Below are 16,207 nucleotides of genomic sequence, written 5' to 3' on the forward strand. Positions count from 1 at the left end.
ATAATTAAACGACTTACCAATGCTGAGTGCGTATTGTTCACACTACCATTGTGTTACACTTGCTGGACATGTCGCGGACGGTAGACCGACTACCAAACAAATCACAGGATGACTCACAGAGTAACCATGCAAACTTATGATATGAGTTTGAAATTGATTTGGATCCATTGAGATCTTATGATTTATGATGAAAAATGAGAATTTAAAATGACTATAGAACCATTGAACTGGGTTTGAATGATAATATGATTTATCAAATGAAAAGGTATTCAAAATGAATTTACTCAAATCAAAAAGGTTTTAATAACTTGATAAACACTTTTGTGTTTATACTCAACCTTTTACTAATACTATGCTTTGTATGTTTTTCCAATGGTTTTGTTTTTAGAGTAAACTCCTATGGCACCTCGACGGAGAATGGATATGCGAGCGGAAGATAAACCCGAGTTAGAGTATGACTCCCATTTTGTTTAGTTCTCTTTATTGTATTTGAGAGACTATTAGTTTTTGTTTAGGTTTGGACTACTTTAAAGATGTGATTTGAATTTTGGACTTATTTCGATTTGATTGTAATTTTCCTTTATTTTAGATTGTTAAGAATCTGTTATATTGTTTTGGTTTAAGTTCAAGTATTCTACTTGGACATTGGTTTACCTTTTAAGTAACTCCTTAATTTTGTTGGCAAAATTAAGCTTCCACTTGATTAATACTAAATTTAAGTTAGTGTTGGCCTTCATGATTCGAGACGGTTACATGAATGTTCCCTTTAGAATTTCTTATTAGCTTATTTCAAAAATTTTAACATTTCATCACCCTTAGAGGTGTTCACCTCATTTGTAATTAAATTTAACTTGACCCGACATCAAAATTTAATTTACAATTATGTAAAAATTAATATGTATACAAGATTCAATTTTAAATCGATCCGACTCAAAATCACCTCTATGACATTCGACTTCCAACCCATGATTCTTTACGCTCTATGTTACTTTAGGGACGTCACTTTTCACATTCTTATTTAAGACGATCTTATCGTAAATCAATCCTTAGTTAGGATACATATCCCAATTAAATTATTTAAATATTTTTTTCATACTTAAAATACTTTCTTTAAATGTGTGATATTTAAAATATCATTTTAGATGATAAACTTGACATTTTGAATATTATGAATAAATACTATGAAAGTGTTAATATGGATCAATTAAAAATTTTCAAAAGTAGGAAAGTGAAAATAGAGATGGTTTTCTTAAAATTATGAAAGATATATATAGAGATTATTTTTTTAAAACGAAAAAAAAAATCATTAAAAGTAAAATTTGTAAAGAAAATTGGTGTCCAAATCTGTGAACTGAAAACTGAAAATTGAAAACTGTAACTGGAAAGCTCAAGAAAAAAATGATATTGGGTTTTGGAGGAGGACCTCCATCTCCATTTCCATTTCCATCATCCCGCAATTCAGATAATTGCTTTCCGCCATTAAACCCAGCTTTTTTGTTCTCAAACTCCGTCTCTCTTCATCGCCATCCTCGTCTTTCTCTCTTCCTCTGCTCTTCGGTTAAGGTACTTCTATCTATCCACTTTCTTCTTTTTCTTTTTGGGTCTCTTTAATGGTGTACTGCTACTATCATGTTTTTTTCTAATTTTAACCACTCTAGGTATTAAGCACTGATTGAACATGTCAATTATTCAATCCTTTTGTTTTATTTTTTATTAATGGTTATGCAATTTCTCTTGTTCTCTTTTATAAAGGGTTGATATTATTTTTATCTGAAGTGGGTATTGCTTTGATCTCGGCACAATGTCTTGTATCGGGCTCTCTATGGTGTTGCTATTGCCTAGTTGACTTGCAATATACTTCATATAGGTGCAAGACAATTGTATAAAGCTTTTGCGATTTTTGTTTTGTGGGCGGGGAGCTATTCAGGGAATGATTTAGATGAGATTCGAATTTGGTCTATGTAGGCTATCTAATGAACAAATTTTCTATTGAATATTGTTGCTTGTTGTATGTTGTGTTATTTATTTTGGTTGGTAGTTACTAGTTAGTGGGAGTTTAATGGATAAAAGAATAAGTAGATCAAAGAATTGTGGAGATGAGATGGCATAAATATTGGGTTTGTAATGAGATTAAAAGAAAAAACTGTGGGATCATAGTCCATAGACAAAAGTGTAAGTGTAGCAAAATAATCCTAAAAATTCTAGCTAATTGAGAGGGATGGAACATGGAAGGAATAATCCATTGTTGCTAAAAGGGCAGGGATAGGATAATAAAGTAAAATAGCTCATTAAATTATGTGCATTTCTTATTTATGTGAAGTTGCACATGACGTTTTCTTCCTAGTTAATCGAATTTTGTTGGTTTTATCTTTATTAAGGGTAAGATTGCGTGCATCCGACCCTTCCAAACCCCTCGTTAGGTTGGAGGCTAGTAATGACATTGGGGTGGTGAAATTTTGTTGGTGAAGGAGTTTTAATTAAAGGAAAAATTACCATGAATAATATCAACTTAGGGGTATTTTTCTAGAATAATATCAACTTTAGTTTATTAACTAATTACTATTTCTTTTGTCTTATAATCACCTATAGTTTCATTTTTAACATGTTAGGGATTCTAGGAAAATACCCCTTTAAGTTGGTATTATTCATGGTTAATTAATAGTTGATAACTTGATATTATTGTAGGGAAATTAACAACAGGTTGTATTATTCACGGTAACTTTTCCTTAATTAAAAGAGGGGATAAGTGGCTTCTGATTTTTGAGTGTTATTTTGGAATGGTTTGGATTGATGCTACATGCTGTACATGTCAGATTTTTGTGAGTATTCGTCAGTTTATATTTTGGAAGTTATGGACGATACATGCTATTCATGGGTAATTTTTTTTGCCTTTGTTATGGATTGAAGGGAGCATTGAAGAGATGGGGGAGACACCTAAAGCAATTGAACTTTTTCCAGAGTTTAAATGATGTTATTGTTACCTCAACAGCATATACCTCATGCTTCTGTTTCTTGAATGGTAAATCATCAGGACAGGACAAAGGCGATGAAGCAAGCTCACCACAAGGTGCATCAAGAAATAATTTCATTCTACGGGGGCGTTGTACCAGTACCCTCCTTGCTGTCAATGTGCTGTGAGTACAGCTGAGCTATTTTTAAGAATTTTCGTGTTATAAACTTCATACATAGATACTGTGTTCAGTATTGCTAATATAATCGAACCCATATGTTGGATTAAAACTTTGTCATTGCAATCTTTAAAACTTTCAGTTGGATCTTATAATGTAGTATTTGTGCATGAATAGAGTGCATCACCTTGTCTAGAATCAGTAATATTTTGGAGCTTTTTGAATAATCTGAAAAGGGAAAGAGATTAAGACTGATGTATAGTTGTTTTTCTTTCCCTTTTTTCCCTAACTTGGGGATTCATTCTCCCTTTCTTAATTTTGTTTAGGCTTTATGTTGCACAAGTTGCCACACGAGGGAGGCTAATGCTGTGGGGTGCTAAGGTTAGATCTTTCAATTGTTAACTTGTACATGTATGTCCTTTAATTAAGTATTTTATCTGGTCATATCAACCATGAACAGGTGAATAGACTAATTGATGAAGGACAGTTATGGAGGCTGGTGACATCAGCCTTTCTACATGCAAATGTTGGGCATCTGTTGGTATGACATGGGTCTATCGACTACGAATTGTCAGTTTATGTTGAAATACCGTAATCATAGGTGTTTTCTGTTCCCAGGTGAACTGCTATTCGTTAAATTCTGTTGGTCCCTCTGTAGAGAATATTTGTGGAACTCGAAGATTCTTCACCATCTATTTTGCCTCTGCTGTTGCAAGTAAAAGTCTTATAGATTCCGTGTGAAAGATTGTTGCCTTTTCTTAATCTCTCCTGTCAAAGATAATACCTTGAATTGAATTTTTTATACGTGTATGATGTTTTCATCAGGTTCTGCCATGAGCTATTGGTTGTCTAAAGCTCCTGCTGTTGGTGCATCAGGAGCCATTTTTGGACTGGTAAACCTTTTCCATTTCTGTTTTTTTTTTTTACATTAAAATTTGGATGCAAGTCAAATATTTGACTCTTAAATTTCGATGCCTTGTAGGTTGGCTCGGTTGCTGTGTTTTCCATGAGGCATAGAAGACTTCTCGGATCTGGTGGACAGGATTTGAAGCATATAGCACAAGTCATTGTGTTGAATATGGTAATTATTCTGCCCAGTATCAAAGTCTATTAAAACCTACAATGAACATTTGACAAGTCTTGGTAGTTACAAGAGATTCTCATTTGCAATTATTTTGAGTTTATAGTATTATTTTTTCAAGTCCATCTTAGCCTTGATCTTTGCCTTCCCCTCCCATGCCCACTTAGCTTTGTTATTTTAAAAAAAAAAAATTTGTCAACATCTAACAGGTTCTAGGATTGTGGGTGTGAAAAAGATCTCTGCGACCTTGTTGCCAGTTGGTAACTTAGACTATTTCAGATGTGTTTTGAAGTCGAGTAATGGAAGTAGAGATGCATTCGGAATTTCGGATGCAACTTTAACATGTTTCTTGCTATTCTTTAGGACTGACATGTCAATATAAGCCATTGCTGCTTTCTATTTAGTTTTAGTGAAATGCTATTCACACTTGATATCGACCGTTTTTCTGCAGGTTATCGGACTTGCGTCTAGTGGGATAGACAACTGGGGCCATGTGAGTATATCATATTGTCTCTGCTTATAAACCTGAATATACTTTTTGGAAAAGTTTCTATTTTCCTTGAATTGTTTCTTCTGATTGATACTGCATCATGGATTTAAACTGTTGAAGTCACTATATGTAAGAGACCTATATGGAGTAACAAAGCCACATTAATGTATGAATGGTTCAATAATGGATAAAAAAGTGTTTACCAAAGCAATCAACTGGTTCTCTTTAGTTTCATAGCTTCCATTCCTTTTAATCAAATGCCATTTAGCGGCTCCCACCTAGGCGGGAAAGGGGGGTCGGATTTTCACAACCTTTGTTAGTAATGACCGATAACAAAGAGGTTGTTTCCGATTGACCCTTGTTAGCAAACATTTTCTGCAATCTCACATAAATAAGAAGTGCATGTGTTTGATAACTATTTTAATACTATAATCTGAAATCAATTAGCTTTTATGAGCGGGATATATCAGGTATGATGATGATGATCTGAAATCTGAACTATTGATCTTTGGCATGATCGTCTAACTAGTCGAGCGAGCACAATGATGGAAAAGCTAAACAGTAATTGAAGAACTTACCCTTATATTTTTACAACGACTGACCATCTTTTCAACTTTTCTATGTTGTGATCTCAGTTGGGAGGCTTGATTGGCGGAGCAGCTGTCTCATGGCTAGTTGGTCCTGCATGGACATACGATTACACTACTAAAGACGGACGTAAAGTGTTTGTCGACAAAGCTCCTATCTACCTCTTCAATCGTAAGAACGCTCGTTGATTAAATCGACGATACATCAAAAATGTTATTCTTGATGTCCAAAGATTCAAACTTTTGATGTACTGAAGAATCCTTTGTATTTTTGGTTGAAATGTTCAAAATCAACATTTCAACATAGCTTATACTTCTATAAGAAAGCATAATTAATCGCTACTATGTTCGTAAGAGTCGATCAAGATGTCGATTATTCATCGTATATTCTCTTCAAATTCACGATGGTACTAGTCTTATCGCATGACAATATTAAATTTTTTAAATTGAATAATATTTTAACTTTTAAGTATTAGAATATATTGAAAAAAATTATCATAACAATTTTCCAATAACAAATTTGATTGTTTAAAATTTTTACCATGTTAAAAAGTAAAACATGACATAAATAATGTAATATATTGCTTAACTGTTGAAAATAAATTTACTTTTTAATTATTTTTAAACAATATATACTGTATATATTCTTTGAAAATATAATCAACGGAATTTTATGAAATGAGAAAATGAGACAATTTATATTGAAAATAGGAATCGCTTCCTCTTATGGCATGTGTTGATTATTTATTTTCAATGGAATCTTGTAGGACATTTTTTTTATTGTAAAGTCATGTGACCCCAATTAAAACTTTATAATTATAATTAAAAATTTCTATATATTTTCTTATATTATAAATTTACAGAGACTGTTATGAGAGATGGTCTATCCAAGAGACTTATTAGATATATGTGTTAAATACTACAATTAATACAAATTAATAAGAAAATAAAAATATGAGTTTTTTTTTAAAGTGGTGTTTTTGAGAGACGGTGGATAAATTTAACAATTCAACCTCATTAATAATACATTTGGATCCCAACTAAAGATATTTCATAGAAGTGCCAATATTATAATACTCTCATCGTCATATAGAAGTATGCTCCCTTTCAAATTTAATAATAATATTTTTCATAATAAAAACTTTTGATCGATTATTTTACTTATATACCTATCATATTGTATAGCTTTACACAATAAATTTAATAACTATTTTGTATTAAATAAAATATAAATTTTAAAATAAATAAATGTTAGAAAATATTTAAAATTAAATTTAAATAGTTAATTGTCTATATTTATAATATCTTTGAAAAAAGACTTTTGATATCTTTATTAATAATGTGTAGAAGAGAATCACTTTTTGTATGAGTAAATTTTCAGTTTTCATTACAAATCTTGGGTTTGATTCTAGTGAACTATTTTATTCTCTTTGCCTCCTCTATAATAATCATTTTTAAGAAAATGTGTTGAAAGGCAAAAAATAAATTACTAATTCTCAAATGAGATGCTCTGACCATCTCTATTGAAGTGGTCCATATATGCTTTTTGTCTTAAAGTGATTACTTATAACATTAAAATGATCGATTACAATTTTAAAATATTCCCTTTTTATAGTTTTAAATTGATTACTTATAACCTTAAAACGATTACTTACAATCTTAAAGTAATCAATTAAAGAAATGGACTAATTATATAGACCCGTCTCATGGTGAGACGGTCTTATATAAGAGGAGCCGAAAATAAATAAATAAATAAACAACTAGTCTCTTTGTATCTCAAGCCCAGTCCATTAAATATTAATGCCTACATAACATATCCTTAATGCCTATTTTCAATATCTTAAATATCTACTTACATCATTCTTAATGTCTACTAATAATATTTTAAAAAATATATAATAGCTCAACTCAAAAGAGAGCTTCTCTCTAAAGAATTTGGGATAAATAAACAAATAAATAAATAAAGACAAACATTAAAAAAGAAAAGAAAAATGAAGAAATGGTAGATGAATGCATATACCACGATTGACAGGTAATCTTGATTCTGTCTGTCTTTGCTGGGCACTCCAACTCTAAGTGCGCCATTAGATTATACACTCCAATCTCCATTTTCTAAAGCAACGCATATTACTTCCATCTCCATTTTCTTCTCTTCACACACAATTATTCCTTCTCCTTTACCCACAACATTCAACGACAACAATTTTCTAATTGGTGAGCTTTCTGTTTTTTCTGTTTATTTTTGATTTGATTATTACTGTTTGTTTTGTTTGATTCAAATTGTTTTCTTATTTATCTGTGGAGTATGATCAGTTTCATTACTATGTTTATAATTGAACTATTTGCGCTTCTGGGTCTGTGTTGTTGTTTTGAAACTCTGCTGGGTTTTTATCACCAGGAGCATACTGGTTGGGAAATGGGAATTATGGTTACTAAAACATCACTATATATGATTGAATTATGTTGTCTATGTATTATATATGACATATGCCCTGGAATACTCGAGTTGAGGGCTCTCTTTGATTGCGACCTCCTTGTGATGAGGGTATTTTTTTCACTTCACTTTGGGCGGCACTCATTGGGATGATGATGATGATGTACTATATGTGACATTGTTGTAAATCTTGTCATTCTTGTGTAGAAATATGGCCTTTGGGTTTGATTTGATAAGTCATGAATGGCTTGGTTCTAACTTCTAAGTTAATGTCTATACCAATGAACATAATTCGCTAGTTAGTTCGCTTTTTGGATTTGCAATACGCTTAAAATGGTTCAGAAATAGCCTAAAATCAACCATAATTCGCTTTTTCGATTTGCGATTTGCGGGCAACTAGCGGATCATGTGACACTAGTCTATACTTTCATGTCATGGGGCTCCTAATTGATGTCTATGATTTCATTTTAGAGTTTATTTTTCCACTTCTTTTGTGTTTGTAAACATCAATTGAAATTGAGGAAGGATTTGGCTTTTAATACATGACGTTTGTCGTCTCGATTATCTTATCTGTTCTAGGTCGTTGAAACCTCTGTAAAGCTGTTAAATTTTTTAATTTAACATAGCGGGCTTATTATGCAGTGCACAGAACGGTAATTCACTTCTCTTTTAAACAGATTCTTGTTTCTTTCATTCTGCTCATAGTACTCTGGCCCTTATTTCTGGCATTTACTATGATTAATTATACCTGCAACAATATTTGTTTCTTATTAGGGATAAGGTGTTTTCTAATGGTGATGTATATTGTGGGAATACTGTGGGCATGGTTCCCCATGGAAAGGGAAAATATAAATGGTCAAATGGGACCATTTACGAAGGTGATTGGGATGAAGGGAAAATGACAGGGAAAGGGCAAATGATATGGTCTTCCGGAGCAGTATACGAGGGCGATTTTTCTGGGGGTTATCTTCATGGACAGGGAGCTTTTACTGCTTCTGATGGTTCTACTTATGATGGGGCTTGGCGGATGAATACGAAGCATGGATTTGGAAGGAAGAAATACTCCAACTCTGATTTTTACGAGGGTTCATGGAAAGAAGGTCTTCGTGAAGGAAGTGGAAAGTATAATTGGAGTTCAGGAAATACATACGTTGGTACTTGGAAATCTGGAATGATGTGTGGAAAAGGACTTTTGAAGTGGGCTAATGGTGATATATTTTATGGTTCGTGGTTAGATGGGTTACGGGATGGATCGGGTTTCTATCGCTTTGCTGATGGAGGCTGTTATTGTGGAACTTGGAGCAGGGGTTTAAAAGATGGTAGAGGAACATTTTATCCTGCTGGAAGTAAACATGTATCTCTAAAGAAGTGGTTCAAATCTGAAGGTTATGATGGAAACTTGAGAGATGAGCTTTCTCGTAGTTCTTCCATGAGATTAGAAACAAGTGTGACTTCAGGACCAAATATGAAACGATGCATCTCTGAAAACGTAGCTGGTGGTAACTTAACTAGAAGTTCAAGTCAAATTTCACCGAGGGCTTCTTTTGACGGAGACTGCATACTTGATGACATTGCAAGAGATCTATCATTGAAAGACAAATCTTGCAAATTGGTCAATACCTCTAGTGATGATCTGTTTGATGGGCAAGAGGAAAATGATGTAGTTTTTGAGAGAGAATATATGCAGGGTGTCTTGATTAGAGAACGTGTAAAGAAAAATGATGGAAAATCTTCCAAGGTGAAGTCTCACAGTAAATTTTCTATCAAACCAAAAAGTCGTTCTTGCTTCACAACTTCCAGAGTCAACCAGAGCCACTATTTTATGCTTAACCTACAGCTTGGTATCAGGTAATTACTCGATAGGTTATCATCATTCTCTAAACTTCACCATGCTTATTTTGCAATTAGATAGCATAAACAATTTTTATTCTTAGCTATTCTTTATTAATAAAAGTCTTTGCTACCACCATGCTTCTTTCTATGATTTCTTTTGTCTGTAAAGCCAAAAATTCTCATAGTAGTTTTAGTAAAGAATTTTACAACTTACATTTCCTTAGTTACAAATCAAAAGAATTGAAAATTGTGTACATCAGACTTTATGCTTTTTCCTACTTGGCACTGTGAGGTGATGTACATTCTTTTCCCATCATCATACTTGTTTTTGCTTGGGTAGTGGTTCTACATGCATGTTCATTTCATTGTGGTGTGGACTTTTCAGTCAATTCTTGATGCAAAAAAAATAACAGGTACACAGTTGGCAAGATAACACCAGTTCCTGCTCGCGAAGTTAGGTACACGGATTTTGCCAAACAAGCGAGAATTAAAATGTTCTTTCCTAAAAAGGGTTCTCAACTTACACCTCCACATTATTCGCTAGATTTTTACTGGAAGGATTATTGCCCTATGGTATTCAGGTTTGTCTTTTCCATGGAATAGCTTCTGTTTTGTTGTAGTTATGAATGATGACTATGTTTCAGATTAATACTGTTTCTGGTTGTCTGTAAAAATTGGTCCCTGTGGAAATTCTAGAATCCAGCAAATTCTTATAAACTTGATCAAGTTTGTGCACGAAATTTTCTTTGTTTGCAAAGGTTATTTGTTCCAAAATGTTAAGGTACATCAAAAGAAATTTTCATGTATGTTTAAATACTGTGATCTGAGCTCGTTGAGCATGAAATAATGGTTTACAATTTAAGTGTTCTATTTTCTTCCATCTTGCCAGTGCTTGTCTCACTAGCTTTTCATCGAACATGACTTTTACAAATTTATATTGGTTAGTGTAAATTGAGTTTAGCTTTGGTATATGGCTTCTCTACTCTTCTATCATTCTATGACATTTCTTAGTCCAATGTGACAATTCTTTTTCCTATTTTTTGTCAGGAATTTGAGAGAGATGTTTAAGTTAAATGCTGCAGATTACATGATGTCCATCTGTGGTGATGATGGTTTAAGAGAGATTTGCTCTCCAGGAAAGAGTGGCAGCATGTTTTATCTGTCACACGATGATAGATTTGTGATCAAAACATTGCGTAAATCTGAGTTGAAGGTTACAGAATATTTTTCTCTTGAAAAAAGTCATTTCTTTTGGCTTTCCATTCCAGCACTCGCAATGATCCTGACTTATTGACATGTTTTATAGGTTTTCCTCCAAATGCTTCCTAGCTACTATAATCATGTGCAATTGTACGAGAACACTCTGATCACAAAATTTTTTGGGCTGCATCGCATAAAACTGAAATGTGGCAGAAAGGTACATCTGATAAGCTTGTAAATTATTCTTTCCAAATCATTTGATGTTATTTAGGAGTTTAATACTAGAACTTGGTTAGTTGGATGTCTTTCCCTTTTTAAAACAATCTAGGTACAGTAATTTTGGTTTGCATTGCAAGAGGAAGAAGGGAGGGAAGAGAATGAGTAACATATTTTCCTTTTAAATGTTTCAAGCATTGGAAAATTTCAAATTCTTGAACGGAGAAGTAGAATTGAATTCTTGAATTTTCTTATCATTCCTTCCGCTTTTCTATATCCGAACAATAAATTTTGCATCTCATGGTAATCCTGCATGCCTGATTCAAACAAATTGTTCCAATTCTTAAATTTAAGTGAGATATAATTAATAGAAATTTTCATTTTTATTTAGGGTGGTCCTTGGCTATCTAGAAAGCTAGTGAGCTATGCTTCAAAGATAAGAATCATGTGTAGTATCTTGTATCAATCCGTGCTATGTATTTCTTGTATTTAAATTAAATACTGAATGCCTTTGCAAGCTTTGCTTAGTTTTTTGTTTCCCTTTTGTATAATAACCCCTCGTAGGATTGGTTTAGGACTGCATGCTTATTTTTGATGCCTAAGAAAGAAGGCAATGCATTATGCTTTAGTTGAATAAGTAAATGTGCCATTACTTAATTATGAATCTGTTGGGGCATGCACGAAAGTACGGAATGGAAAGTACGAGAAAATGTTATAGTGATGCCAAATTCAGCAGCTATGGAGAAGGATGGTTGTGGGATTAATGTGATAGGACAGTCTGGTAGCCAAAATGGAATTCAGTTTGTAGAGATAACTTTCTTCTTTTTATTTTGTATGAATCAACAACTCAAAAAGGTGTTTGGTTAAATTCCCCGTGTAGAGTAACAACATTAATTAACTTTTTCTTATTTCTATCGCTTTCCATTTTCTAAGTGAGTTGAGCAATCCCATAATTGTCTAGTTTCTCTATCTACTACCTTTCTCTCTTTAGGGTTTTGCTATCTTCATTTTTCTTAATCTATGGTCACTTTTAGGGAATTACAAGAGGAATCTTTGCAAGGAGAATACCTTTTTATCACTTATCAACCTTAAATATTGCTCCATTTTTACGGTTCAAGATTCTAAAAGGTCACAATATGTTTTATAATATTCTTTTCACAAGAAATTAGCGGGAACTGAAAGGAAATTGGCTTTATTCCCCTTTCTCTGAACATTATTGAATTCCTTAGTGTCCTCTAAGATCTAGTTATCTTAATCATAATATTGTTGTTGCTAATTCCTTAGTAATCTATAAATCCTTTTATAAACATGTGAACAAAATTATGATTCTGAAATAATTCCACTTTTCTAATTTAAGATAACTTTTATATGAAGTTTAAGACTTACGTGTGGATAAGTTCCGAAATGTAAATTACAATTGATAATTTAATTCCATCTCTGTCTTTTATAATTTGTATTTATCTTTCATGAATCCAATGATCATCTCTTCATAAATGAGGTACCCGGTGTGTATGGCTGTTGGACTTCTACTTTTAAAAGAGTAATTATGGATGTGCTCTGCTTCGTTGTTGGGTCTATGCATGTAAGGTGGATTAGTTTTAAATGAAGCAAACAATAACAATTGTTTAAAAGGTGCACATACTTGGACATAATGTGGATGCGTAATTGCAAAGTATTCCTTTAATACATAATAAGTCTATAGTTGATTTTTGATATTATGTAAATTAATGGGGTTTTCTCTTTTATGGTTCATCATGTTTAGTTCTCTCCATTCATGTGTGCGTTCTAATGTCCATTGTGTCTGGTATGCTTTCGCATAATCTTTGAGGTGTAATTTGTAAACTTGTTCCTTTGGTTGTAATGTGTGTCACTAATAAATATTGTTTGTATGACAATATAATACTTTCGTACTTTCCTTTGTTACATGTGATTTAATTGGCTTCAATATTTTAGAATTTCATCTGCAGGTAAGGTTTGTGGTTATGGGCAATATGTTCTACACTGAATTACGAATTCATCAGCGTTATGACTTGAAGGGGTCTTCTTATGGAAGATATACGAGCAAAGAAAAGATCAATCAAAATGCCACCTTGAAAGATCTTGACCTCTCTTATGAATTTTATATGGATAGATCTTTGCGTGATGCCCTATTTAAGTAAGAGTTTCATATCTTCAATATGATTTTACTTTATTAACCGAAAGCATACACAATTTGGTGCGTTATTTGGTTGTTCTTGCCTAATGTTTTTGAAGAAGTATTATGTTGTCGGTAGTAGTAAGCAAAAAAATAAATAAATAGGTTTGGGCATTGCTATGGTGGAAGTGATAGTTGTAACACCCCCATAATTAGGTTCAATTTAAAAAATACATTTTAAAGGAAAAACATGAACCAAAATCCTGATCATGGGAGCGTTACCGCCACATCTATTTCTAAGAAATAAATGTAGGCTAAACAACTACTCCGCCATTTGTCATCAAGTTTAATGTCAATATTAATGTGTGATAAGTAACACAAACAACAATCATTGCATATATAGAATTAGTATCATGTAATAATATTAAAACGAGTCAAAACCAACGCTAGTAAATCAATATAACCTGAATATTGTGACCACATTTTAGTACTAATAAAAATGTAACAACATTATACGACCAAAATCACACATAACCACATAGAAATTAAAGTACTAATGGTAAATTCTAATAGATGGACATTAAAAATTACCGTGTGTAACGAGTCTATAATATTAATATACCCTACTAATAACCTTCGTCTACAAATCCGACATCTGAAGTGAAATTGTTTGCAATTTATAGGATGAAAATGACTAAAAGAGAAACAGACTTTGAAAGAGGAAAAAAAAAAAACTAAAAATAGTGCGAAAGGAATAAAAACAATGGTGACATCAAATTGATATTCATCTTTACTATGCTATGGAATATGCTACCTCCTTGTGTGTACATAGTCTTCTTGCTGGATAATGAAAGGGTTTTCATTCGATATAAATATTTTCTTGTGCAGACAAATAGAGTTAGATTGCAGTTTTCTGCAATCTCAACATATAATTGACTATAGTCTTCTGCTGGGTTTGCATTTTCGAGCTCCCGAGCATCTGAAATCTCTCATGGAATTACCAGACCCATCCTATGACACTGAGGATAAACTTGCTGCCAATGGTAAGCAACATTATTTGTAATGTACATGTCTGCCTTTTGCATTAATTGAGTCAGTGTGCTGTAAGTCTAATAATTTAGTGATGCTATATATTTTCTCCCAAGAAAAATCATATTATTCATGGGATAGAAAAATTTAAGGCTGGAAATTTGAGGAATTTAGTAAAGGAAGACATTGGCATAAGATGACCTAGATATAAGTATGAAGAATGGCTAAAGAATTGGGAGTTGCATGACATTATATATAAATGAGTGGAGGAGGAAAATTTGATTTTGTTAGTTGTAGATTTGTATTAGATAGGATCGAATAGAGTATAGTCTTTGTTACGATAATTTCTCATGTTGATTTGTTTTGGTTCATGTAACCGACGTCGTATATTGGAATTATGGTTTTGGCGTTATCATTATGTAGCACACTGCTTAGCTAGTTAGCCATGTCTTGTATTTGTCATAACATTGAGGTTGTCACTAATTGTTCCTCAATTCATAATGACCATCAATTACATCACAATAGATTAGCGTTTGTGTTATAAGGTTTACCTTTTATCACTTTCTAGCTTTATTTGTAGGATATGGTTTCCATTTGGGTCAAAATCTGTGAATGCTAAATTACTTGGACTCTTCATTTTTATTTTAAGCATCCTCTACACTTCATTTTGGACCAAAGATAATAATCAAATGAATGGAGTGAACACATGATAGACATGCTTTCGGTCTTTTGGAATTTGGAGTATGGTTAAGTGTTATGGATGCTTAAGATAAAATGGAGAGTCCAAGTTGGTTATAAATGCATTAAATTGCTGCCTTAAGATTTGATAGCTTAAATACTTCAGATTGTTGGTTATTTTAAACACATTAAACTACCTTTGGTTCGTTAATTGATAAGAGGTGCTTGGCGAATCCTGGGCCAAGATGATATGCCAAGAGGCCAATTGGTAAAATGCTGCGTGCCTGTGTCAACTGCAATCCTTACATGTCACCGTAATTATTTTAAACATATTACACTCCTGTCAGTCGCTGTTGACACGGGGCTGCTCTTACGTTCATATCCTGTTTTGTTGCTATAACATTAGCTTATGCTCCCTTTTTAGGTGTGACTTCATTAGGGGGGCTGTCGGTTCCTCCGACAGGTCTGATGTTGGTAACACATGAGCCAGGTTCAGTGAGCACTGCTCCCGGTCCTCATATTAGAGGAAGTACATTGAGGGCATACTCTGTAGGTGATAAGGAAGTTGATCTCCTCCTCCCTGGAACTGGAAGGTATCCAATTAATACGGCTGAATGCTCGTTGGAATCCTAATCTGTTGCGTGAATGATTCACATATAATAAACGTTATTTTTGTTTCTGTTTTCCTAGGCTGAGGGTGCAATTAGGTGTAAACATGCCCGCTCTAGCAAACCGAAAAATCCAACAAAGTGAGACTAAAAATGAGACGGATTCAATGGAAGTTGAACTATTTGAGGTTTTTGATGTCGTTCTTTACCTTGGCATAATTGATATATTGCAAGATTACAACTTGAAAAAGAAAATCGAGCATACAAGCAAATCTTTGCTTTTAGACCCTGTGACAATCTCCGTTGTTGAACCTAACTTCTATGCAAGACGTTTTATTAGTTTCCTCGAAAAAGTTTTTCCTGTTCCCCCTTAAAATTGAACGGCCCTTACAAGTTACGTATCCTTGTACAACTCCACTCTGGCTGATTCTTTCGATTTCCGCCAAATTGCCTTGAAACGGCAAGAATAAAGAAGTGCATAGATATTGTAAGTCGGAACAGATCATCAGTCTTCCTCATTTTCGGCGATCTTTCATCCTGAAGAAACAGACTTTTTGAGGAGCAAGATTAATGATAGAGTTTTCTGTATGTTTTTAATGCTGTAAATTTATAGTTGTGCAGTTCAGTCTTATAACTCTATAATTCCTCGTAAATTTTACTAAACGATCTGCCGAATTGGTGGCATTTTGTTGATATGGTGTATAATATACACAATGTAAATGGTTACCCTGTAAATTTTTTGTCATGTTTGAAGGGTTCCAATTAGAGATGGTAATGGATTCTGGACCA

General features: G+C 33.1%; 2 protein-coding genes across 2 annotated transcripts; both read left to right on the forward strand.

Annotated features, from left to right (window-relative positions):
• The first annotated feature begins 1,307 nt into the window (after positions 1-1,307).
• On the forward strand, positions 1,308-5,640 carry LOC130808976 (RHOMBOID-like protein 10, chloroplastic). Its single transcript, XM_057674556.1, has 9 exons — positions 1,308-1,563; positions 2,908-3,134; positions 3,455-3,509; positions 3,589-3,669; positions 3,747-3,843; positions 3,954-4,021; positions 4,111-4,209; positions 4,661-4,702; positions 5,335-5,640. Exons 1-9 carry the CDS (start codon positions 1,399-1,401, stop codon positions 5,473-5,475), a joined length of 975 nt encoding a protein of 324 aa, XP_057530539.1. The 5' UTR covers positions 1,308-1,398; the 3' UTR covers positions 5,476-5,640.
• A 1,629-nt stretch (positions 5,641-7,269) lies between these two features.
• On the forward strand, positions 7,270-16,207 carry LOC130808977 (phosphatidylinositol 4-phosphate 5-kinase 7-like). The gene is made up of 10 exons (XM_057674557.1): positions 7,270-7,500; positions 8,300-8,373; positions 8,495-9,568; positions 9,967-10,134; positions 10,601-10,766; positions 10,860-10,970; positions 12,937-13,124; positions 13,992-14,146; positions 15,235-15,403; positions 15,501-16,207. Exons 2-10 carry the CDS (start codon positions 8,357-8,359, stop codon positions 15,790-15,792), a joined length of 2,340 nt encoding a protein of 779 aa, XP_057530540.1. The 5' UTR covers positions 7,270-7,500; positions 8,300-8,356; the 3' UTR covers positions 15,793-16,207.

The sequence above is a fragment of the Amaranthus tricolor genome, chromosome 3 (assembly GCF_026212465.1).
Source record: "Amaranthus tricolor cultivar Red isolate AtriRed21 chromosome 3, ASM2621246v1, whole genome shotgun sequence".
Classification (NCBI taxonomy): domain Eukaryota; kingdom Viridiplantae; phylum Streptophyta; class Magnoliopsida; order Caryophyllales; family Amaranthaceae; genus Amaranthus; species Amaranthus tricolor.